Source organism: Gobio gobio (genome assembly GCF_949357685.1).
Source record: "Gobio gobio genome assembly, chromosome: 11".
In the NCBI taxonomy this organism is placed as follows: Eukaryota; Metazoa; Chordata; class Actinopteri; order Cypriniformes; family Gobionidae; genus Gobio; species Gobio gobio.
The window spans coordinates 42,805,391-42,832,910 of record NC_137104.1 but is presented as its reverse complement, the minus strand read 5'-3'; the positions used below and the strand labels follow the sequence as shown (position 1 = coordinate 42,832,910).

The 27,520-nt window shown below is 40.0% G+C and overlaps 1 protein-coding gene across 1 annotated transcript in view; it reads right to left on the bottom strand.

Annotated features, from left to right (window-relative positions):
- The window catches only part of col11a2 (collagen, type XI, alpha 2), a 40,793-nt gene extending 26,369 nt beyond the window's left edge, over nt 1–14,424 (bottom strand). The window contains exons 1-5 of the mRNA XM_079830245.1: nt 13,965–14,424; nt 7,661–7,822; nt 6,739–6,949; nt 6,295–6,457; nt 1,719–1,841 (exon numbers count right to left, since the gene is read on the bottom strand). Of these exons, the coding sequence (XP_079686371.1) occupies nt 1,719–1,841; nt 6,295–6,457; nt 6,739–6,949; nt 7,661–7,822; nt 13,965–14,046 (741 nt within the window). The 5' untranslated portion in view covers nt 14,047–14,424. The remainder of the gene's footprint in view (nt 1–1,718; nt 1,842–6,294; nt 6,458–6,738; nt 6,950–7,660; nt 7,823–13,964) is intronic.
- Between the last annotated feature and the right edge of the window lie 13,096 nt (nt 14,425–27,520).

Here is a 27,520-nt window from a genome sequence, read left to right as displayed (position 1 = left end):
CGAACATTTTGACACTATACAGGTACAAATATATGACAAAGGACAACATGTAGGTGACACAAGCAACATCAATATATAGTGTTATAGGTGAGGGGTGAGGTGAAACGAGTTGGCGTACGGAAAGACGTGGGACATCACACATGACGATGCAAAACAGGAGTGAACAGAACGGAGAGGATGAATTTACTCATTTGAAAGAGATGGGTAAGTTTAACATTACACTTTCTGTGTTCAAATGTGTCATCACATCTGGGTTTTTTTTTGTAAAGTTTATACTTTTATAAAATTTGAGATGTAAATATGAAAAGATTTTGGTGTTCTTTCTTACATCCATTTGCATACTAAATGCTGATTCGTCTTTTCTTTCTTGTTATGTTACTAATCAGTTTCCTTAGTCATCATGTACAAACAGCTAATCAATTTTTAAGCATATTTTTCTGACCTCTCTGTCTTGTTTTAAGTATAAACCTCATAAAATATATTTATTTTGTTACAGGGAGGTTTAGATATAATGTAAAACAAGACAACTTGTTTTGCACTGTACCTGAAACTTTAAGACTACTGATATTTCCTTTAGAAAATGCAAATCTAGCAAAAATGCAAATCTTTTCTTCATAACCCATGCAATCTCTTTCTCCTCTCTTTTCCGATTCACCCCATTTCCGCGCTCCCTCTTTACCTGTTCGGTGAGGGTCCCGGCTGTGACGGAGGGAGGGACGGATTGGGAGGGAGGGACACTCATAGTTCCTTCATAATAATAGGGGTATTCATAATCACCCCGCTCTTCATCAAAGTACTGAGAGACATGGGGGGAGAGAGAGGAGGAGTGAAGCCAGAGGAATGCAGGGAAGGAGAGAGAGGGCGTGTGAGTGACAGTAAGAGAATGTAGCAAATGACAAGAGTGAAAAAAGAAGACTTTGGGAAGAGAGAACAAAGGAGAGAATAATACGGAGAGAGGAGAGAAAAGTTATGGATGAGTAAAGTAAGATGTAGGAACTAGAAAAGAGGGTCTTAGCAAAGGCAGGATGAAAGCATGATGGTTTATCATTTGTTCATCAGACTCATGGGTTTGAGTAATAATTACTGCAAAACACATTGAGAGCATCAATGAACGAAAATATCTGAAAAGCTAACATAAGAGAATACTGTAAGAAGAAATAAAGCTATTATATGCAGTTTCTGCATTTAGAGTGAAATGGTTGTTATAAAACCGATGCACTGCATTAGAATAAAGCACCTTTGATGATGTGGAAGAGCTGTGGATGTATGAAAATGCATTGTAGGGCGGTGATGTGGGTATCTGACTCAAATCAGGGGCTTTATATATTTTACTGTAGGTGAAATATAATACTAATGTGCTTTGAAACATAACCATTCTAGATTTGTGTGCATAATTTTCAGAACAGCTAGCATTCTGATGTGAGATTTTGTGAGTAACATTTACAATCATTTTTTGGCCCAAGCATTTAGCGCAAGTCCAGTCCAAGTCAAATACAGGTGCAGATTTTGAACGGCATGATTAATGACTTGAATATTTGGTTGCTTTTTTCGAAAAAACATTTAGCATACATTTGGTGGCTTATACAAATATGATGCATTGAGGAGAGTTGCATTAACATACTGTAAACTAAACATCAAACACTTGCTACTAGTGAACCATCTATATATCTCACATCAGGACGCTTTGCCCTATTTGAAAAATGTGCTGTGGTACTCACGTAGGTGTTTGGGTCCTGGGACTGGACTTTGGGCAGAGGGGAGTCACAGTCAGGGCTGTAGTGCTCGCAGAAGTCAAAGGCGGCCTGAGGGTTGGATGCGATCAGAAGTTGCTGGATCTCACCCTGGAGAGAAGCAAAGAAAAAGAGGGGATGTCAGTTTGCTGCCGGGAACCTGGGGTCAAAATCAGGCCCACTGGGATAGTACGGGATTAAGAATGTGCAAGATTCATTTCTTGTGAAATTAGCAGTATGAAATTAAAGGGGGGCCATTCTGCTGTTTTTTGTTTCTTTCACATATTTTATATTATTGCAGCACCTCTTTTTTCAGTCTGTCAGTAATGATGTGTTTAGTTCCAGTCTCTATGAAGCCCCTCCTTCTGAAAAGCACAGTGTGCTCTGATTGGTTGGCTGGATCAATATGACTTTGCTTTGGAAATGTCAGAACTGTTTCACATGTGAATCACTGAATATGTAATATAAGATTAACGTCAACATAAAATGACATTTGCAACCAATTTAGATAGATTAGATTAGATTCAACTTTATTGTCATTACACAAGTACAAGTACAAGGCAACGAAATGCAGTTTAGGTCTAACCAGAAGTGCAATAGCAGCAAGTGCAGGATATACAATGGATGCGTAAGTGCAGGACATGGATATGTACTGAATATGTATAAATATGTATAAATAGAGAGACGTTATTACTATAAACAGAACTGAATTTACAGGTGAATATGTACAGTGAATAAATATACAGATGGCTATTACTATAAAAAGAATTTACAGGTGAATATGTACTATGAATACAATATACAGATGGCTATTACTATAATCAGAATTTTACAGATAGAGGTATACAATAATATGTTAGGCTAATATGAGGAATAGCAGTGGATTAGGGTAGTGCAATAAATTATGGACAGAGCTATCCGGAAAAAAAAGTGTAAAGTGCAGTGGAAAGTGGTTGCATATTACATTTAGAAGTACAGTGCAAAAATGCAAATGTAAACATTGGTACTATAAATACAGTCAGCAGTGCAAATGAGCATAATCCAGTTAAGATATGGCAGTGTAAGATGCATATGTAAACAGTTGTTACTGTGATAAACAGTCGGTAGTGCAAATAACAAAGTGAAGGTGGATGTGAGGTAGGAGAGTTATCAGTATATGAGGGAAGTGGATCAGCGGGGGTTGGAGTTCAGTAAGGAGACAGCTCTGGGGAAAAAACTGTTCTTTAGTCTGCTGGTCCTGGTCCGGTGGATCCTGAAACGCCTGCCGGAGGGCAGGAGAGAAAACAGTCTGTGGGCTGGGTGAGAGGAGTCCTTGAGGATGCTGCGAGCTCGATGCAGACAGCGTTTCCTCTGGATGTGCTCGATGGCAGGCAGTGGAGTCCCTGTGATGCGCTGGGCAGTTTTCACCACCCGCTGCAGTGCCTTGCGCTCCGCAACAGAGCAGCTCCCATACCACACTGCCACACAGTTGGTCAGGATGCTTTCTATTGCGCAGCGATAGAAGTTCACCAGGATAGCCGAGGAGAGCTGATTCTTCCTCAGTGTCCTCAGGAAGAAGAGGCGCTGGTGAGCCTTCTTGACCAGGCTGGAGGTGTTGGTCGTCCACGACATGTCCGCCGAGATGTGGATCCCCAGGAACTTGAAACTGGAGACACGTTCAACAGCCATTCCATTGATGTGGATGGTGTCGTGTGTGCCTCTTGACTCCTTCCTGAAGTCCACGATGAGCTCCTTCGTTTTGGTGGTGTTGAGGAGCAGGTTATTATCAGCGCACCATGTGGCCAGGTGCTGGATCTCTTCCCTGTAGGCAGTCTCATCGTTGTTGCTGATGAGACCGATCACCGTTGTGTCGTCCGCAAACTTGACGATAGAATTAGATCCATACACAGGCTTGCAGTCGGCGGTGAAGAGGGAGTAGAGAAACGGGCTTAGCACACAGCCCTGTGGTACACCAGTGTTAAGAGTGATGGATGTGGAGCAGGTGGATCCTGAACGAACATTCTGGGGTCTGTCAGTTAGGAAGTCCAAAATCCAGTTACACATTGAAGTGTTGATGCCCAGGTCTCCAAGTTTAGCTATTAACTTGGATGGGATGACAGTGTTGAATGCTGAGCTGAAGTCAACAAACAGCATGCGTGCGTAAGTGTTCTTATTGTCCAGGTGAGTGAGCACAGAGTGCAGTGCCATGGAAACGGCATCCTCTGTGCTCCTATTGCTGCGGTAGGCAAACTGGTGTGAGTCCAATGTGGATGGTAGAGAGTCTTTTAGGTGTTCCAGGACCAGCCGCTCAAAGCACTTCATAACGATGGGTGTGAGTGCTACAGGGCGGTAGTCATTAGGGCACCTCGGGTTAGAGTGTTTCGGCACTGGCACAATGGAAGTGCGTTTAAAGCATGTCGGTACAGCTGCTTGGGCAAGAGACAGGTTGAAAATGTCTGTAAAAACCCCAGCGAGCTGCTCCGCACATGCCCTGAGAACACGTCCAGGGATGTTGTCTGGTCCAGCAGCCTTGTGTGCGCTGATCCGGCTCAGTGCCTTGCAGACATCTGTGGAGGAGAGTGTGATTGGTGGGTGGTCAGCTGAGGGTTTGAGCTTGGTGGCAGTTTCTCTGTTGTCTCTTTCAAAACGAGCATAAAAGTAATTTAGCTCGTTCAGGAAGTTGACATCAGTGGCTGCGGGGGTGGAGTGGGGGGGTTTGTAGTCACTGATGGCCTGGATGCCCTGCCACATGCGTCGAGGGTCAGAGTTGGAAAAGTGACCCTCTATCTTTAGCTTGTAGCAGTGCTTGGCCTTTTTGATGCCCCTCTTCAGGTTTGCCCTGGACGTACTGTAGGCTTGTGCATCACCTGATTTGAAGGCAGTATTGCGTGACTTCAGCAGGAGTCGCACTTCCCTGTTCATCCATGGCTTCTGATTAGGGTATGTGGTGATCTGTTTCTGGGTTGTAACACTGTCGATGGTGGTATTGATATGATCCAATACAGAGGAAGTGAATGAGTCAATGTCCGTGTGAGCGCCACTGGTGGCTTGAGAAGCAAACATACTCCAGTCTGTGTTTAGAAACCTTTCCTGGAGTGTGGAGTCTGCCCCCGCAGGCCACACCTTGATGGTCTTTACTGATGGCTTCACACTCAAAGGCAGAGCACTCATTTAATGTTTAATGTGAAAAAATACAGCAACTGCTACAATTTTTCGACTGGTCATAACTTTTATTAAGGTCCCATGACATGAACATTTCACTTTATGAGGGTTTTTTAACATTAATATGAGTTCCTCTAGCCTGTCTATGGTCCCACAGTGGCTAGAAATGGAGATAGGTGTAAACCAAGCCCTGGGTATCCTGCTCTGCCTTTGAGAAAATGATGGGCAAATCTGGAATCTTCCATATATGTTGTCATACGGGGAAAGTTTACCTCCCTTTTCTCTGCTTTGCCCACCCAGAGAATTTTGATTAAATGGATTCAGTTTATTTTAGTCGCAATGTCAGCACAGGCTTTACAAACAGACTTTTACAATATGGATTCGACAGCACCGCCACAAACAGTGAGTAACAGTGTTCATTAATGCCTGATCTGTGATCAGTGATTTCTGTTGTGTAGCCAATTATTCAAGTTCACTCAGACTTTCTTTCTAAATCGTTTAATACTGTTTATGTATCAGTGAATCAAGCCAGTGACTAAACGATCAACTTCACATTGTTTCTCTTAGTAGCATGAAACAAATCTGTTATTTAAATTGTGATTATTCTACAGAGAGCGATCAAAGAGCACTCTCTTTATAATGTTCGAAGCTGTCATTTACACATTGCGAGTGTATCTGCACACTTGCCCAAACTCCCGTTATAATGAATGACGCTGTTATGCTGCACAACGACGCTCGTACTGTATTTATATTTTGCTATTAGTTGTGGTGAAAGCGTTTTGTGAGAGAAAAAGCGTTGCAATGATGAGATCACTGCATTCACGCGATCAACAGACTGTCTGTGTACTCAATGCTCATCACTGCAGCCTTTCATGTGATGGGAAAAGATCTAAAAATAATGCTATAATCAACACTTTCATGATTTGTTAATCTCGTCAGCCAATCACAGCAGTGGGCGTTTACACTGAAGTCTTACAGCAGACATGCCCCTTCAAAACAGAGCATTCAAGCCAGAGGGCTAAAATCAGGATAGAAAAATGCCTTTTATTTCTAAATGATGACATTTTATGATGTAAAAATCATACTAACAATATAAGTACACCTCAGGAAACATTATAAAATAATTTTAAAAATCCACATCATGGGACCTTTCAGTCAGTTACACCAAAAGGTAGATTGGTCTAATTTGAATCCGAAACGTAAGACTGATTAGTCCTTAATCTAATTGCATAGTGGTTATATTTATGTAAGTGGCCCCAGTAATGTGCAATAAAAAAGTAAATTAGGACAGAAATTATTGCATGGCGACTTGCCTATATATCACCATAAATTGTAGTTCATTTCATGCATGAACTCCAAAAAAATTGGCTTAACTGTCATCTATTAATCACAAAGTGTGTCTCGTTGCACAGGTGTACCAGACCTGGAAGACCTCCTCATCCAGGAGACGGGCTCCAAAGACAGTGATGCCCTTGGTGTCCAAGACTGGGTTGTTGCTACGCGGCAGAGATTTAGTTATACGATTCTTGCAGTCAAGGATCAGAGTGATGTTCTTCTTCTGCACAGAAATGGCTATGCGGTGCCACCTATAAGATGAGATAAGATATTGAAGGTTTTAATGAGCATGAACTCAGCAGACAGTCACAAAGGAGTTGCTGTATATAGTTTGTGTCAGAAACATAGACCGTAAGGAACCTTTGTCCCTGTGTACAAAATGTATTAGTCTAAAAAGTGATATTTACTATTCAACCAACAGTTACACATCACACTGCTTGAAAACTAACAGCAAAACAAATAACTATAAGATATATGAAACTGCTATAGACACAGATGGGTTGATGGGGCTCAGCAGGGTTTGGTTACTGACTTGCCGTCAGCCAGGTTGACCCCTTTGAACAGTGGGTAGTCCTCTGGGGCGGGTTTGCGATTCTGGTCCTCATACAGGAAGATGGGTGAGCGTCCCAACTCGAGACCGAGCTGCTGTACACCCTGCTCGTTGTAGATGGACAGCAGGAAGGCCTGAAGACCAGCCTTGGCCTTTACCAGAGTCATAATGGAGAAGTTCTCTGGGAAACGTCCTACAGGTAAAGAACATATGCTACATGAAGATTTGAGACAATAAAGTAGCTCCTTTCAAGCACCGATTCATTTGCAGTCTGGGGGAAAGCTATGATTCATGACTCAACTTGCATAAATTGTACTCATTTCATTGACACTAACATTCGGATTTAGTGTTAACCATGCAACCATCTCATTAGCTTCTGAAAAGCTCTCATCCTGCTTTAGAGGAGTAATTGCATGTTAGCGACCCAAATGATTTTCACCCACACCCAATAAACTTTCTAAGCATAACAAAACAACATCCAAATAAAAACTTTTGTCTGAGAATAAATCTGTCACAAAACAATAAAAAATACAACCCAAATACCTTGCTGAAAAATAATTTCCTGTATTATACAACATATAAATATAATATTCTTTCCAAATAATCAACATGTAAAATTCCTAATTATATATACAAAAACTATGCAGTCATCAGTTTTTACAAGTCTCAGCTCTTCTTTCAAACCTTTCAATTATGAGCCATCTTTTCGCTTAAATCATAGCCTAGTCTTTTATGAATTCCTTCATATTCCAGACACATACTGAAATACCACTTCAGATACATGTCACTGTAAGATCCTGTTGTTGGTTGTATAGATAAAACAAATGTGTGTCTATGAACCCAGTGGAATATCTTCAGGTTTGGTTTGTATGATTAAATGTTATCAGATATTAAAGAAATGTACCTGAGAATAGTTGTTTGGTGGGGGCAGAGATCTGGGCTTTCTTATTGATGCGGTAGGCATGATCAGGAGTGCCGGCCCGGCGGGAGGTACAGAAACCCGGAACCTTCTGCACACCTTCGGGGAGGGAAGGCAACTGCAGCACCCGCAAAACATCTATTGGATCTGCAGGAGTGAAAGAGTTTTTAGATTCAAAGTGAATACCAACAGCATACATTCTTTTAGTCTGAGCATTGCAAAATAATACTACCTTATTTTTAGACATGTTAAATGCACTTGTTTCTGCACCATTTTACACAGCTCAAAATATTCCCCATAATGTATTTGGAAAGTGGTGTTCAGAACAGATGTTGACTCCTTCAAAAGGCCCCACACAGACAGGTTTTAAAATGTTATTTCGGTTTCCATCTTTCTATTGCTCTTGGCAGCTCTGTTGCTCTTTATGGGGATTCGTGTGAATCCTGATGCCATCTGCTCAACCCACAATGTGTACTACATTATTAACTGTCTAAAACTATGTTAAACTCTCTAACAAGACTTAATGCATTTGCAGTACGTATTTGAGGTTAAGCATGTTTGGCTCTGTCTCCATACACTCTTTCTAGCTCTAGACAAATCCTTTATTTCCTTTCATTTTAGTGCTGGAACTTTCCTCTGAGGCTCTGCCAGTATTTTTGGTCCCTATAACCACACTGACCAAAATATGGTCTGTGTAGTTACCACAATGGGTAGTTAAGTCACTTTGTATTTAGCAACTAGCATATTCATATTATAGACCGAACATCTACTTATGTAAACTAATTAGAATGTGTGTACACAGTTAGCCAGATATTCATAAGAGTGGAATAGACTAGAGAGAATTAGTGTACATTGTTCAATAAAATACTGTGGAAACAGCCTGAAAGAGGTTCAAGAGTGCAGGAATACCCTGTGGGACTTCTAACTAAAATGCAATGCTTCCTTGATTCTCAAAAGGTGAACCTATTCAAATGCTGGGAGGAAAAGATGAACAAGAAGGAGAAAGTCTCTGGTCACTGTATCGGCTTTCAGAAGAGACAACACACACAATGTATGCCACTGTTTGAGAGCTGAACCTATATGTCCACTGGGCCTTCTTGGCTAAATCGGATGAAATAAGGAGGGAGAAGCCCAAAAAGCATTTCCCAAATACAGCTAAATTAGGAATAAAGGCAAGCATAAATAAAATAAGATATAAAAGAGAATAAAAACCTTATGTATCATAAGTTCAAAATAATAATTTGGATATATACTGATAAAATAAATATTTAAAATTATAGTTTCCAAAAGAGGGCAATTTCATAAAGAACCATTGTTTGTTCTTTTTACATTGTAATAATCTAAAGAACGTTTTATGTAATGGAAAGGTTCCATGGAAGTTAAAGGTTCTTTATGGAACCATTGATGCCAATATTAAATTTTACAGAGTGAGTAGCTTACACACACTTTCCTCAAAGTTAATAAAAAAACAGAGAACAAAATGTGCACTCTCTATTGATTCTGACTCTCATGAAGTCATGGATTTTTTTAACTGGCACTAGGTGGAATGAGAGGCCAAATCATCAAAAAACAGCCAAATATCAGCCGAATAATCAACCTTAATTGGTCTATCACCACTACTAAGCCATGTATTTATTACAAAAGACATTCTATTGGATATACCAAATCCCAGCAATGAATAGAGATATAAGTATACACACAGAAGAGCTAAGGTAGAAGTGTGTTTTTTACACTGTAAACATGTCCTTGAATGTCTGAAAGCAAGAGTCACTGGATGCTCACACAAAGCGTTCACACAAACAAACAGTGTATGCTCACACAGACTGCAAACACACGAGCAGACAATGGCTTTCAATGAACAAGACCTAGTACAAACATTCCAAACAGTAAGTCCCTGCCAGTCAAGGTGACCCAAACATTTCCATCAGAGCTCTGTCATGCATGCCATGCATGTGAGAGAACATTTAGAAGATTCGATTATTGGATGCTCTTCCTCTTTTTTGACCTTCTACTGTCTTATGGCTCTCTTTGTGAGCTTCAAATAACTGTGCTAAATACCAGCAAGACACACCACCTGACACCTTGACCTTTCAACTCTCACCTTTACTGTCTCACAAAGATGCCCTTGTTTTGAGTGAGACGGACAATTTGAAGCTGCACAGAATGAAGTGGAGGATGAAGATGGAGAAAAGGTTCAACATTTCTGAAAGGTTCAAGGAGGAGAACGTATCAAACAACTGCAACAACTGTGACAACAAACCACAAAGAGATTCGACTTCAAAAGATGCAAAAGACATGAAGATAAATCCATCATGCCGTCTGGATCTGTCTCGTTCTCTCTTCCAGCCAACCGCAACAGTTAGGCGTGCATGTACAGGCCTGTCTGGAGGTTATAATTTAGATCATGGCTCTCTATATTTATGATTTATTTATAATACGCAGACATCTATGCCATCATACCAGCTCCTGGCATAATATGGGGTTATAGAGACATATATATCAAACGAGCATTTAATGTTCACAGATTGCCAAGTGTGTTAGTGTGGTTGATTTCTCTTGATCTTGATGAAAGGTTAAAAAAAAAAGAGCCACAAGCGCATTAGCCTGACTACTGATGTGATCCTTGTCAAGAACTGAAATAAAGGGGTTTTTACTGATAAAAAAAAAAATCATATGAGATTTTTAAGACGATAAGCTGCAGGCCAGTTCATTTGTGCTGTCTATATAATGTGTCTATTTAACTGTAGTGCAGAAAGCGATTCAATATTTCAAAAGATTCTTTGCTATTTCATTTGATAAATGTTATTCTCCTGCCCTGGAGATGAGGTCCTCTTGAAAGTCGACTAAGAATTGCACTAGAACATGCAATGCCTTAAAGGCCATACATTGATTATACATTATAATAATTTCCTATATACTGTATATACATATATATATATCCAGTGCCACTAGTCTGTGTGGTTCAGTATGAGTCAGTGTGGGTACACGCCTCTGCTTGGCACTGCCATGATGGGTTAACTGACCACACGGCCACTATATTAAACGTCATGTAAACTAAAAAAGATTGAGCGTTTATACAGGCTCCCCCACAGCTACTGTACACCCTTCACTGTAAACCAAAGAATTATACTACCCAGAGAAAAAATAATAAACTTTACTAGGAAATATGCTATGAATTACTCAGACTAAGGTAATATGGCTAGCGATGTCTTGCAAACATTTTGAATTAGTCAAAAAAAAATGTGGTTATTGACAATTAATCACCTTTATAATCTGTTGTGATCCTAGCACACAAGTGTGAAAACAGACTTTCATCATCTTCAAACTGTAAAGATACAACCATACGAGCTACAACCATGAGACATATAGAAAAGTTGGCATTCCCTTTAATAAAAAAAGCCAGACTAAAGGATGAGGGTGCTTATTATGTGCTCAGTGAATCTTTTAGATGTGGTGCTATTGAGTTAAAAAGCTTGAGCATGTGTTGGGCCCTCTTGTGGTGAGTCGTCTGGATTCCAAAAAAACAATTTTAGACTAACCTTGAAATACAGAAATTGTGTGAGATGCTGCAACAATGTCGGTAAAGTCATTTTCATTGGATGTTTCCATTCCAGAATAACTATTTGCAAAATACAATGAAACATGTCTGGAAAGGAGATCCAGTCTAAAGTATTAATGGCTCAAATCATTTGGCCTACTTTCTATGAGCCAAAAAAAGAACCCTTGTGTGGACTGAATCTTGAAGACATGGTGACTAACTATCTCTGTATAGTTAGTGGGAAACATCCCACAAAGCGGCGCTTCTTCAACCAGGGGAACTGTATTGTTGTCAACAGAGCCATTTGTGGAAGCGTGAGGCTTTTGAGGCCCTGTCGTGGTTAAAGTTTGGAAAGGTTCTTACAGCTGAAAATTGTATGACTAGGGTTCGTTTTGTTCATCAGTTATGGGAGTCTGATCACCTAGAAAACTAATAGTGCAGCTTACAACAATTAATTTGAGGTATCATTCACGTGCAAACAATATAGGACAAGTTTAACACCAAGTACGCACAATGGCCATATTGTGCCCTTTCCATGCATAAATAACAACTTCAACAAAACTTCAAAAAGGGACCTGAAGAGGACACAATAAACTTTGGCCTTCATAATCCAAATTTACTTCAGGACAAGGGTAAGTTAGTGAGGGGGAAGATTAGGAATGAAAATAACACACAATGACATGCTGCATTTCACGAAACTGTCAGGAATAACGGACACACCCGTGAGGACAGTCTTTTCTCACGTGCTACGAATATACACACGAATATTCCGGGCATTTCCTTCACACACAGTGGCTCCATTCAGTCCTCAGCACTGCCTTTGGTTGAGGGTGTTTTGGTTAACAGAGGTGAGACAGACTGTTCTTTGAGAGTGCTGCCTTTGAAATGAGGTTGAAGGAACATCCATGTTAAAAAAATATTCCCCACCTAAAAATCACAGCGCTCTCAAAAGTCTGTCTGCTGCCCCAAATTCAACAATATGGAACAATGTTGAGCGCTTGAGGACACTAGCAGAAATAAATAGACTTGGACATAAAAATGGTGGCTTTGGTTTCCATAATATTTTGAGGCTCACCATTTTGAGCAACATAACCTGGTTTCTTACTGTTAATTTAAAATAAATTGATGTTTTATCAACCAGAAACAGCAGGCTGATGTATATTCACAGTGCAACTTTCACTGGCCTAAAACTGGCATACTGTGGAAAATTCTTCAGGTGTAACAGACGTGTGCGTTTACACAAATATCACTGAGCTCACACACACGGAGACACTAACTCATTCACTACACCTCTCTGAACCACAGGGCAGAATAATAACCTACTCATGAGAGGCACAAATATTCAGACTTCCTCCAAATACACAAGGGAAGGAACGGGAAGAAAACGTGCGATCAAATCAGCAATCTGGAATTACACCCATGCCTGAGGGACGTTAGGTGCACGGCGCGCCATTATCTAATGTTTTGTTATTGACTTCTTTAATTTTTTTACATAAAATTTGAATCAAATATGTACTAATTTCAGGTAGGAAAATCCATTATATCGGTTTATGTCTACTGCTACTTTACTTACTGTACAAGAAACTTCTTTGGAAAAACAGCAGGACCTCGAGCGCCACTCACCCAGTAGTGGTGGTCACTAGAAGCGCAGTTTTTCATTGTTGTTTCCAGCTGTGCGGTAAATGAATAAAATCGGTGTAAATGAAATAATTATGACTAAATAAAAAGGGGAATATTTTTTATAAAATTTTTAAAATAATGTTCTTAAAGTCGCATACACAATACTCTGACACATAAGGTTTATGAAGAAGAACAGCGACAATCTTATTTATAAAAATAACTTTAGGCTACACAGAGGAGCAGGTGTCAAGTAGCCTACATGCAAGGAAAAATGTCTAACAAACTCGATAGGATGATTAGGACAGTCGCAAAAGTCTTGGAACAACTTGAACATGTGTATCTATACTTAATAAAATAATAAATTAACTCGAAATATTGATTTGAGAAATTATTTTAAAGAGACCCCGGAGAGAGATCATTTATAAACTGTTGCTATAGGGTCATTATTCAGAAATATTTGATACGTTCAGAAATATTCTGAACACCGGAAGGCATCACAGAGAATGTAATTAGTAAATTTAAAAATATATTTTAAAAAATGTAGATAATATAAACTAGGCTATACATTTTGAAATACATGGGTAGCTAACGATTTATGTTCATTGTTTGCACAAACAACAACAAACGACGCCTCAAGGTGCTGCGCGCAGGATGTGAAATCCTGTCAGTGAAGCACCGTCCTATCCTATGCCCCCGCCGGGATGCCACGCTACATGTGTGCCAACGAGGCCTGGAGCTCAACTCATGGGCCTATATTTGGACTATATTCCAGTTCTTAACCAATTCTGACAAGATAAACGAATGATGTTACCTGAAGGGACACGAACGAACGTAGCCTACCAACGTGAGCTCACCAAAAGCGAACAACATCCACTAGGATATCTATCAACCAAATTAAGAGTAGACTACAGCATAACTGAGAACTGAAATCACTTGATATAGGCTACCTAAATATACGTTAGAAAAACTTATAAGCATCTTCATTGGAAACAGCAGCGAGTCACCTGTAATCTCACCGTTTAGCCAATGGAGTAAAGCGCGTCAACACCAAATGTTGCATTGAGGTATAACCCGTAGCCTACATAAATCATGTCAAATCCCACAAACACCCCAAAAAAGCAAAATGCTCACCTGCTTGTGCCAGAGTAAGGCACATGAGGAGCACGAACGAGGTCTCCATGCACCACGGCCTCCGCTTCTTCCGAATATCCATAGTTCCCAAGTTTTTTGAGCGGTTTGGTTGGACTACAAGGCAGGACAATTTCAAAAAAGTTAGCTTTTTCGCTCTTTCTCTCACAGTAACTGGCTTCTAGGGAGCCTTTAAGGAACTTGGTGCGCCTGAGGAGACGCACACCCACCTTGTTCTTCAATAAGTTATCTGTGTTATGTACAAAACTTAAATAGAAAGAAGGGAACGGGTAATAAATATGCAGTTTTACAGCTTGAAACCCCTAATGCTAGAGCCCCATTGAGTCTGGGTGAACAGAAAAGCGGAGAGAGCAGAGAGAGACTTCAAATCACTCTCTCTCTCAATCTCTCTCTTTCTCTCTCCCTCTTCTTACTTTCTCCCACGAAATGCGAGGGAGCGTGTGTGCGTGTCTGGAGAGAGAGAGAGAGTGAATGAGAGGGTAGAGAGTAAAGAAAGAGGGAGGGAGATGCATGCATACGGGCTTCTGCGGCTTTCTACACGTTCGTTACGTGTCGACAGACGTTCAAGAAATCATCGAGGATCTATAGCTATGGCCCAAAATATCTGCATTCATCAAATGAGCTGTTTCATGTTGACGTGCCAGCGATTGGCATGCAGATCTGTCGGTTTATTTCTATTTATTTCTGTTAGACAGCTGAACCATGTAGGACCGATGGGTCCGTAGGCATGAAGAATTTCAGCAGCCAATCAGATCCTTATCCGCTCGTGACGTCAAACACCCTTTTTCCTGCCCATTTCATGGCACGGTCCGAATCGGTTAGTCAAATGACCACGCCAGCAGGTACGAAACGAAATGAAAGCTTAGCCCTGTCAGCAAAACTTCATTTCAGTTAGTCATTGTCGACAATTATTGAAGAAAATTTTATTTTATGCAAATTATGAGTCACTTGTTCTGTCAGTAATTTATGGCACGCAATTTGGTTCTCGCGCAACGTCCTTTGTCTCATTTTTGTAATAAATGTATGATGTGAAAATCTATAATAAAGTGACAGTAGTAGCCTATGTTACTTTTGCTGACGTACCATCCCATTCTGATTAGTTATTTTATTCAAATTCATTCCACCTTTTCACAGCCTCAGTGTTAAAAGTGGCTCAATTTACAAGAATTTATAGCTATAGTATAGTTATGGCTTTAAGTAGTTGATAAAAGTATGCCTATAAACAGTCTATATACTTTGACATGAGTCAGAAAGCAATGAGTGTAATCATGTGCTCTCTCTCTCATTTTGCTATTTGATCTCTGATACACCAAAGAAATGTCTCTCCTTCACTTTCTTTCTCACTGCCTCCTATAGATGCAGTTCTTCAAAGTAAGGGATATAAAAGGAAAACCAGTCATTTATTTAGGTTACGCCTGTGCTCTGTCTGTCCAAGGATCTTTATAAGTGCCTTTGCTTTTGAAGAAACAGCCCTTATATGAGTATGCGTTTCTTAAATGGACAGAAATAAAAAGTCTCACAAGTGCATAAAAAACTTTTTTTTTTAAATGGTTGCCATCGATTGGTAATAAAATGCCATACTGTCAGCAGCCACTAATCACAATATGACCTGCACTTCATTCTTTTATGAATATTAAAATTCCTAGCAACACTATTAGGAGCTGACGGGAGCTTTTTCCCCTGCAGAGATATTCTAATTTACAGTGATTAAAATCAGTGCTTCTTATGTCCTGTGGCCCATTATGGTCTAAGGGAGACAATCCATAAACAATCATGGCATGTATTTTTGTAAGGCCTCTGGCTGGTGCACTCTAGCGTTTCTATAATAAAACAGTATAATCATACGCTTTAAATCTGTGGTGTTCCCATTGACACAGAGAGGGCAGAGGAGAATGTGAGGAAGAATAAAGGTATTTTTAAAAATGTGAGAAAAGATCATGGAAAATTAAGATGTGGGTGGGAAGTGGAAATCAGGTGTATACTATATTACAACTGAAGATAAAATGTTATATACATATACAGGAAAAAAATATATATATTGGGACACCCCTCCAAATAATTGAATTCAGGTGCTCCAATCACTTCAATGGCCACAGGTGTATATGCAGACTACAAACATTTGTAAAGAATGGGTCGCTCTCAGGAGTTCAGTGAATTCAAGCGTGGTACCATGATAGGTTGCCACCTGTGCAATAAGTACTTTCGTGAAATTTCCTCACTACTAAATATTCCATGGTGAACTGTTTGTGGTATTATAACAAAGTGGAAGCAATTGGGAGCAAAAGCAATTCAGTCACGAAGTGGTAGGCCACGTAAAATCTCAGAGTGGGGTCAGCGCATGCTGAGGTGCACAGTGCGCAGAATTCGCCAACTTTCTGCAGAGTCAATAGCTACAGACCTCCAAACTTTGTGTGACCTTCAAATTAGATCAAGAACAGCGTGTAGAGAGCTTCATGGAATGGGTTTCCATGGCCGAGCAGCTGCATCCAAGCCTTACATCACCAAGTGCAATGCAAAGCATCGGATGCAGTGGTGTAAAACACGTCATCACTGGACTCTAGAGCAGTGGAGACGTGTTCTCTGGAGTGACCAATCACTCTTCTCTGTCTGGCAATCCGATGGACGAGTCTGGGTTTGGCGGTTGCCAGGAAAACGGTACTTGCCTGACTGCATTGTGCCAAGTGTAAAGTTTGGTGGAGGGTGGATTATGGTGTGGGGGTTGTTTTCTCAGGGGTTGGGCTTGGCCCCTTAGTTCCAGTGAAAGGCTCTTAATGCTTCAGCATACCAAGACATTTTGGACAATTTCATGCTCCCAACTTTGAGAGAACAGTTTGGGGATGGCCCTTTCCTGTTCCAACATGACTGTGCACCAGTGCACAAAGCAAGGTCCATAAAGACATGGATGAGCGAGTTTGGTGTGGAGGAACTTGACTGGCCTGCACAGAGTCCTGACCTCAACCCATCAGAACACCTTTCTACTAGAAGGAAGAGATGATCGGTTCACGAGCAGCTTTAACTGAGGCGCTACAGCGACCTGTCACCACACATTAAGAGGCACAAACGGTATTTATTGATTACATTTCTTTAAAAAAGGACAAAATGTTAGAGTTGAGACTTTGTTTCATATTAAAAGTAACCGGCTCTGTCCTGTCTGTCAGTGCGTTGTCAGTATCCTCTTTGCTCTGCGATCAGTGTGATGTGTTTTCTACTGCGTGACTCGTGAGAACATGATGAGTGTGTGGTGTGAGAGCACGGCTTGTCGGACATAGCAACAGTAACTAAAGGGGGCGGGTCTTTGCGAACGGTCAATTAGAGCGGAGACTGCGAGCCAGGTCTTCTCGTCCAACATCAGTGCCTGACCTCACAAATTCGCTTCAAGAAGAATGGTCAAAAATCCCCATAAACACACTTCTAAACCTTGTGGAAAGCTTTCCCAGAAGAGTTGAAGCTGTTATAGCTGCAAAGGGTGGGCCAACTCCATATTAAACCCAACGGATTAAGAATGAGATGTCATTAAAGTTCATGTGCATGTAAAGGCAGGCGTCCCAAAACTTTTGGCAATATAGTGTATATATGTGTGTGTGCGTGTGTATATACAGTATATATAATATATATAAATATAATATAAATATAATATAGACACAAATGAGGTAAACACAAATTTGTATGTTAGATGCGATTAATTGATTTGACAATAAAACAAGTTTATATATATGAAATAAATAAATAGACAAGCACAAATCTTGTGGCAGGTTTTGAACAGCAAATCAGAGCACTTTTATAAAGGGTTGTGTGCAGATTAATCTTCTAAATTATTGTATTTTTTTCAAATTAGCACTGATGCTAAACCTAACTGCTTTGCTGGGTAGGACAAAAATGAGCAGTTAGTTGTTCATAATTACAGTTTTATCATGAACAGCATTTAAAAAAAGGAAATCTCTAAACTGACATAAACAACTAAATGCAACTAAAACAACTGCCCACTTGGTCTGTCTGAAATCACGGTTGAGCATGTGAGCATTGAGAAGTTGACGTACAGGTGAACATGGACCTTGAGAAGATATAAAAATACAGCTGGGGTTGAAATGGCCTGAGACCAGTTTACATCCAGAAAAACACTGAAGCGCAACTTCAACTCAAACACTGCAAAGTACCTTGAGAACATTCACATAAATAGACGACTGACATAATGTCTTGGCTTGTGTACAAACCATGTACAAGGCAAAACCGATGAAACGTATTATTAGAAAGAAACAGGTAAAAAGCCATTTTGACAGAGAACTCCTCAAGACAGATGTTTCCCACCTTGAGTGAATTCAGCTGTTCAGATTAATACAGCCTACTAATTTTTCCACAGTAATTTCAGGGTATGACGATAGGCCACTAGCCATGCGGTTGTGTAGGTTTTGGTTGGCCACCCATGCTAACAGATTTTATGACAACATCTTGAGCGAGCAAATAAAATTCGCTGTGTGTGTGAGAAAATGAATTATCTGCTGATAGGGCTACGTGCCGGGCACAAACCAGTTCAATGGGGGGCACACGAAAGCAAAGCTCAAGTTTTCCTTGGAGACAGACACGGCAAGTGCTTGCGGACAGCCTGGTTATTTCCAAAATGGGGACCTTGTAATTACAATAAAGCGACCAGATTATATTGCAGACTTCCTTAAAAAGTCTGTATTTTACTGGGCAGGGCTGCAAACCACGCACACACACCCTAGCCCACTACAACACACCAAAATAGATCGGAGAAGGGGGGGAGGAAATAGATTGGCATGTGTATATTTGTGCGTGTGTGAGTTTGCGAGGAAATGGACTGGGTTGGTACAGGGTTACAGCGGGAGCATTGAGAATAATTGGCTATGTATGTACCTCTGTATTACGCTACACAGAGCTCCCAGTAAGTAGAGACCCAGATATAAGAGCACAAAATGAGAGAGCTAGAGAGAATGGATCAGTGATTTTGGATACTGGCCTCATGTACGCCCAAGATCAGGCTGTGAAATGGGAAGGGTGAGATTGAAGGCCGGCTAGAAGGTTTCAGACAAAAATGAAGCAAATGTTTGCTAGCTTAATGGTTGCTGTGCCAGCTCGTATATGAGAGCGGCACATGGTTATCAAACCATCAATTATGCTAGTAAGAGTTTAAAGCTCCAACAAATAAATGTTTGTTTGTTTGTTGAACAGATTATTGTAGTATGTACGAACATGTGAACACTCACATAAGCTCTTGGCTTGACTAATTTTTTTCTGATTTTCCAAATGTAGCTGCCTGAAAGCGCCTCAGATCATTTAGCACAATTATGCATCATTAACCAAATTTTCGTCAACTTCAATCTTCTCAGTAATGGTGACTATTAAACAAAACGGCTACTTATAGATTGAGAGCTCGTGTAATGGAAATTTCAGAACAGAAATTCTATACTTTCTCCTAAAAAAGCAATCATATTAAATGGAATGCAAAAGGAGACTTTACATAACTTTGTTCACCTCAGATTTTCTTCTTGAGAAAAAGACCCATCTCCTCTAGAGTTTCAGAAGATATCTTAAACTGTGCTCAGATTTGCCAAAATGCAAATATTGCAAAGTCTGCGACCAAAAGAGATCAGAGATCTCATGGCTAAATAATATGAACTACGGTATAAACATTTATTTAATAGCATTAAATTCTTACTTTGTTAACATTTGTCTGTTTTCCTCTTTTTTTTTGAGACAAAGTTGAAACTTCACTGATATATAAATGATACACATGTCATGAAAATATCTTTTTGTTAGAGCTGTCATGACAGCCATTCATAAATTTGAATATATAATGGTCATAAAGGAAATGTATCATAGCTTAGTGACCAGTGTCATCTACATTTATTCAAAACAGGTGAAACAAACAAGTGTGGGAGAAAGACAGAGAAGAGTAAGACTGAAAATGACTCTGGAAAAAGATGATGCGAAAAGAGAGAGAACAGGTACTTAACTATTTGAGAAGTCAAGGAAAACTTCACCGAGGGAAAAAAATCATTGGAATGAATAGGGATGGTGAGGGGGGTCCGATGGCATGCAGCAGGAGAGAGGGAATGAATGAGGCCTATTGATGGAGAGAGAGAGAGAGGGATCAAACAGTATTTACCCAGAGAGAGAGAGAGAGAGAGAGAGAGAGAGAGCAAGTGAGCGAGCGAGCAAGAGAAAGAGGTGGAATTGAGGGAGTCATGAGCAGAAGGGAGGAGGTCGAATCATATGACCCACTGACTGAAGTGGAAATTTGGGGACATACTGATGAGTCAAGGGAGGGGACGGTGATGGAGAGGACAGAGAGAGAGAATGAGAGGATGTCATGAAAATTTCCTGGATGAAAACCAAATTGCATTACAAAATCTTATTTGAAACATGGCAGTAAAAGAAGAACATCCACTGTCTTGTATCTATAGTAAAAAAAAAAGTAAACAGTTAACATAATACATTTATATAATAATGTAATAATGTAAATAACAAATGCTAAAGGAAAAAACACCCTGTTAAAACCCATTTAAGCCCACCGGCAACTACGTATAGTTGCCGCAGTGTATAGTTGTCATTCATTTTCTTTTTGTAAGTATTTTTCTAGATGTTATCCATGTTTTATGTCTCAATGACATGCAAGCAAACAACCAAATAAAGGATTTCAATAAGGAAAAAAGGTATTCACTTCCTTCCTGTCACATGAGACTGCCAACTTCCTACCTTCCAGGGAGCATGACAAAGGCAAAAGCTCCCAAAGAAAGGTAATTTTCATGTTACTAATAAGTACTTTTTGTTGACATGTATATATCTACATAATCACGAAGATCTCTAGAATCATCCAAACAAAACAATTATTACAAGAGATCTATAGTTTTTTGTATACTTAGTCAAAAGTCCAAGCGGCAACTAAAGTTGCCGGTGGGCAAATGACTTGTAAGTACATACACTCACCTAAAGGATTATTAGGAGCACCTGCAATTTCTCATTAATGCAATTATCTAATCAACCAAACACATGGCAGTTGCTTCAATGCATTTAGGGGTGTGGTCCTGGTCAAGACAATCTCCTGAACTCCAAACTGAATGTCAGAATGGGAAAGAAAGGTGATTTAAGCAATTTTGAGCGTGGCATGGTTGTTGGTGCCAGACGGGCCGGTCTGAGTATTTCACAATCTGCTCAGTTACTGGGATTTTCACGCACAACCATTTCTAGGGTTTACAAAGAATGGTGTGAAAAGGGAAAAACATCCAGTATGCAGCAGTCCTGTGGGCGAAAATGCCTTGTTGAAGCTAGAGGTCAGAGGAGAATGGGCCGACTGATTCAAGCTGATAGAAGAGCAGTTGACTGAAATAACCACTCGTTACAACTGAGGAATGCAGCAAAGCATTTGTGAAGCCACAACACGCACAACCTTGAGGCGGATGGGCTACAACAGCAGAAGACCCCACCGGGTACCAGTCATCTCCACTACAAATAGGAAAAAGAGGCTACAATTTGCACGAGCTCACCAAAATTGGATAGTTGAAGACTGGAAAAATGTTGCCTGGTCTGATGAGTCTCGATTTCTGTTGAGACATTCAGATGGTAGAGTCAGAATTTGGCGTAAACAGAATGAGAACATGGATCCATCATGCCTTGTTACCACTGTGCAGGCTGGTGGTGGTGTAATGGTGTGGGGGGTGTTTTCTTGGCACACTTTAGGCCCCTTAGTGCCAATTGGACATCGTTTAAATGCCACGGCCTACCTGAGCATTGTTTCTGACCATGTCCATCCCTTTATGACCAACATGTACCCATCCTCTGATGGCTACTTCCAGCAGGATAATGCACCATGTCACAAAGCTCGAATCATTTCAAATTGGTTTCTTGAACATGACAATGAGTTCACTGCACTAAATTGGCCCCCACAGTCACCAGATCTCAACCCAATAGAGCATCTTTGGGATGTGGTGGAACGGGAGCTTCGTGCCCTGGATGTGCATCCCACAAATCTCCATCAACTGCAAGATGCTATCCTATCAATATGGGCCAACATTTCTAAAGAATGCTTTCAGCACCTTGTTGAATCAATGGCACGTAGAATTAAGGCAGTTCTGAAGGCGAAAGGGGGTCAAACACAGTATTAGTATGGTGTTCCTAATATTCCTTTAGGTGAGTGTATATTGGGGAAATGGGGTATACTGTGTTAACAGGTTAATAAATCAAGATTTTTGGTCTTGTTTAGTGCTTTTTGCTTTCAAAATATCCCACCTAAAACATAACTTAACCCTTTAACTGACATCTCTACTGTACAGTAGACCTTAATTCGATAGGGGAAAAAATCATATTTTATGGGCTTGTAAGGGCCAAAATATTGAGGACCCTTCATCCAGTTTGGAAGAGTTTCATTCTAATCGGTCAAGGACCCCAATTCTTTTTATGGCTAGTAGCTTATGATTCCATTATAATGTGGAAATTCAGACAAGTAATGAGTTTACATTTACATTATTAAATGAAATCACCTACACGCTAAAAAAAAAGGTTCTATATGGCACCAAAAATGGTTCTTGGCTCGTAATCATAGGGGAACCTTTTTAAGTGCTACATAGCACCAATTTTGATGCTTCAGTGGTTCTTCAGCGGTTCTTCAGAGGTGCTATATAGCACCTTAGTCAAAGAACCGCTGAAGAACCTCTAAAGAACCGCTGAAGAACCACTGAAGAACCACTGAAGCACCAAAATTGGTGCTATATAGCACTTAATTTTTTTTCCATAATTTATTTATTTATTTATTTTCATTTAACTTTTTGATACACAATGCCCTGTTGGGGCAACTCAATGGCTGCACTTTGTTCTGCACTATGTTCCACCACTTTAAGACAGATGTATTTGTTGTTTGTGTTTTCATATTCAAAAGATAAGATAGATGCAGCTTTTTTAAGTTTAAAAGTTTTTTAAGTTTTTAAATCGAATGTTCTTTGACTTTTATACATAATGAAGGGGTGTATACAACATATTTGCCCACCGGCAACTATAGTTGCCACACATTCAAATACGATTTTCAAGAAAAAAAAAGAAAAACCATGGGAAAATAAATGCAGAACATTGTCACATAGGACACTAATAACATGACTATATGCATGAAACCATTCAGAAAAATTTGGGCACAAATGGGTTAATAGGGTGTGGAAAAAAAATACATTACTTTACATGTCAAAAAAAGTCCAAATCAAAAGTGAATCACCTTATAATTTATGGGAAAAGGGCTTTACCCTTTCCTTGGCTATTTTCATGGCGAGTAACAAGCTAAAATATAAATGTAGAAATTTTCTTTTCTTTTTCGTAAAAATACAAAATCCGACAAATCTGAATACAGAATGTTTTCAGATGAATGTTGAATAAGGGTATATGATTAAAAAGGACAAATTGTGAAAAAGTCTAAAAATGTTAAAACGCATCTGCATGCATCTTTCCAGCCTTGAGAGTTAGCAACACCAACCATCCCAATTTGAAATGCATGCACACTGAAGGGATGTTTGCTTCTGCCAGGTGTAATGATGGGTTTATCATGTGTGCTACCTATGTAGAAAGCTCCAAATCTGTCACTTATGAGCAGGCCGCACGTCCTGATTTTGTTAAGTTAGAAGTGTTCCTGGGTGAACATATATTGTTAATCCTAGAACAACATTCCTGTCTGAAAATGTTATCCTAACCATGTCCCTACCCCTAAACCTAGCCCTACCCATAAGTTATCCCTAAAGGGGGGATGAATAACACTGATATAGAAGCACCTAACCCTGGTTGTTAGCCTAAACTTGACATAAACTGTAAACTCAACTCAAATCTGATTGGTTGATTGGAATGTTGTTCCTCAAGATCCAGGAACATCTCTCTCTCTCTCTCTCTCATTAACCATTTCAGTCGTATCTTGGCAAAGATTTTTCCGGGGTAGGTTGCCAGGTCTTTCCCTAACCCTCCCCATTACATGGCTCGGGATTCGCATTCACACCTACGGACAATTTTAGCATCTCCAATTCACCTATACTGCATGCTTTTAGGATTGTGGGGGAAACCGGAGCACCTGGAGGAAACTTACGCAGATACAAGGACTCAGAACAAACAGAAAGGACTTTTGGCTCAGCCAGGACTCGAACCAGGGACTCTCTTGCTGTGACAATGCTACCCACTGACCCACTGTGCCGCTCAGGGACATGTTGCACTTAGTGAAATCAGGTTCTGGTGAATCTGCAGACTTTCCCCACATTTCCTGCACTGATTTTGGAGGGAAATCTGAAAGTGTCATCATATTAGATATTAAATAATCATATAAGATATTAAAGGGATAGTTCGCCCAAAAATTTAATTTCTGTCATTAATTACTCACCCTCATGTCGTTCCAAACAACCCATAAGACCTTTGTTCATCTTCAGAACACAAATCAAGATATTTTTGATGAAATGATGACACAATGACCACTTTCAAGGCCCAGAAAGGTAGTAAAGAGATCATTAAAATAGTCCATGTGACTACAGTGGTTCAACCATAATGTTATGAAGCGAGAAACGACTTTATTCAACAATGTCTTCTCTCCATTTTACTCTTGTACAAAATCATAAGCATTCCAATTCTGCAGGAATCAGTGAAGATTCTGGAGTTCTGTGGGTGCAGATTCTGTGTGGCCCTGCTTATGGGGTTCAGTTGTGGTTAGAATGCTACCTTAGGTAGGTGTCGATTAAGGCGGTAGACAGCAAGGCATCTGGCAGGCTTTTGGAAGAGTTTACAAGTCACCTAGCAGCAAGTTTTTACAAAAACAACAAGCAATTTCCAGAACACTAATTGCAGGAAAGACCCTGCAGATCAACCTAGGGTTGCATGCGTCAGTCAAGCACACAATGATGAATGTGATGATCTATAAGCATGAACTAGCTAGCAGCTGGTAGCTAGTTGCGCAACCATTAAGCAAAACTTCACAAAAACAATGGATACTACCATTCAAAAGTTTGTGGTCAGTACGGCGTTTTTTTTTTTCAGCAAGGATGCATTAAATTGATCAAAAGTTACAGTAAAGACAAAGAATCCTGAATAAATATTTATTGCGGTTTTCACAAAAACAACCGATTTCAACATTGGTAATATGAAATGTTTCTTGAGCACCAAATCAGCATGTTAGAATGATTTCTGAAGGATCATGTGACACTGAAGACTGGAGTAATGATGCTGAAAATTCAATTACATTCTAAAATATATTACAAAACAAAATAGTTATTTTACAATGTAATAATATTTAACAAGATTACCGTTTTTGCTTTATTCTAGATCAAAAAGGCAGCCTTGGTGAGTATAAGCGACTTCTTTCAAACATTAATAAAATCTTTACCAACCCTTAAATTTTAAAAGGTTACTTAGTGATTAAGTTGTAGGACCCTCAAGGCATCAGTCATTCTCAATGTTTCTGTAACTGTAGAGCTGTAAGAGACAAACGTCTTAGCGTTACAGCATGTGTGAAACAACAGGTCTGTTTGTAGAGTCAGAGCTGGATAACACATCAGCTTGAGGTGTCTGCAGCACAGACTATCCGCACACTGTACCGTAATAATGCACCTTTGTAGCTGAACTAAAGCTAAAGGTGAGGAGAAGAGCTCCACAATGGGACCGGTCAATGAGACATGCACTCCAGGGGGAGGATGAGGAGGAAAGGGAATGTACCACTTGGGTGTTGAGGAAGGGGGTGGGGTGGCCGGGGTAAAGCCCAGAGAACAGAGGGGTCTTTTGTGAGACACACAGCGAGCGGTAGGTACAGTAGATGCCTGATGGGAGTGGAGAGAGAAGGAGAGATTGAGAGGTACGGAGAGATGTGCCTGTGGCCTTTACAAGACAACCAAAGTGACTCCTAATTTAGATATTTGATCCTACATTATGCTTATATTATACTGAACAGATCAAAACAAATCTATCTATCTAATCTAGATTTGGTTTGTTCAGTGTGCACTAAATGTGCCATCACATTTTGTTAATGTCCAAGAGTTTTAATAATATATGGTCACAATTTGCCTTTGGATAAGTTTCATGGTCTTTGCAGACTCAATATGTAGTTCAAAAGTTTGGGATCGGTGAGATTTTTCAATGTTTAAAAGTAGTCTTTAATTTAAGCTTGTTTCTTCCATGGTTTAAAAAAAGGGTAATTGTAACTTTTTTCTCAGAACTGTGAGATACAATCTCGGTCCAATTCTCACTATTGACTAGTTGCTTATTAGTATGCATATTACTAGGATATTGGCTGTTTATTAGTACTTATAACGCACATTATAGCTGTGGCCTAATTCAGAGGCTGCATCCATCGAAGTCTGCAAAGGTCGGACAGAGTTTTTTTAAATCGGACGTCAAGCCTACGGAGGACTTTTCTTGTATGGAGTAACGTTAGTACTCAACCATTTTGAAAGTTATATTAAACTGTCTGAAAACAAAACAGGGTTCACAAACTGTCTAAATATATTCTCCATGGTCTATTTCTTTATATAATAAAGAGTATGAACTATATATAATCGCATCTTAGTAAGATATGTCAATATTTGGACTGCCTTTAAAGTTTTTTTTTATTTTTAAATTTGTGTCATTACACTGTAAAAAAAATTCAGGTCTCCAATAGTGACCGATCACATCTAAATTTTTCAGTAAAAATTTAGATGTGATCGGTCACTAGAACATTTTCAATTGGAGACCTGATTTTTTTTACAGTGTATAAATTAAAGTAAGCTGAAACCCAATACTTACGTTTAAAAGAGTAATTCGGCAATTTTTCTCAAAACAAATCCTGTCACTGGCAAGCAATGAATTCTGGGCTGCAAAGCATCCATTGTTTGTATCCTTCATTTCACGGGACACAAAGGACGCATTTGGAGGCCACATTTAAAAGGAGCCTTTGAATTGGGACAGCCTTCATCATGCCATGGTGACCCAATCGGCTTTCGAAGGATGCAGCCTCTGAATTGGGACGCAGCTAAAAGACCATATTCTACATTCCTTAATCCTACCCAATACCTAAACTTAAAGGAACACGCCGACATTTTGGGATTTTAGCTTACCGTATCCCCCAGAGTTAGATAAGTCCATACATACCATTCTCATCTCCGTGCGTGCCATAACTCTGTCTGACGCACCCACCGCTAGCCTAGCTTAGCACAAAGACTGGAGGTAAACGGCTCCAGCTAGCCTACTGCTGCGTAATATCATTGCACCGCTGCACCCATGGTACGGCAGTAAAGTTCCTTGATTATTACGCAGGAATGAGAGAATAGTTCCTAGCCATATCGGTCTAGAAAATCGCAACTTTTCATTTTCCGTCGGTCTTAGTACACGATGTACTGTAACTATTCACATCACAACATGTAAATAGGAAAACGTTGGCGTTATTTTGTCTCTTATTGAGCAGTAGGCTAGCTGGAGCCGTTTACCTCCAGTCTTTGTGCTAAGCTAGGCTAGCGGTGGGTGTGTCAGACAGAGTTATGGCACGCACGGAGATGAGAATGGTATGTATGGACTTATCTAACTCTGGGGGATACAGTGAA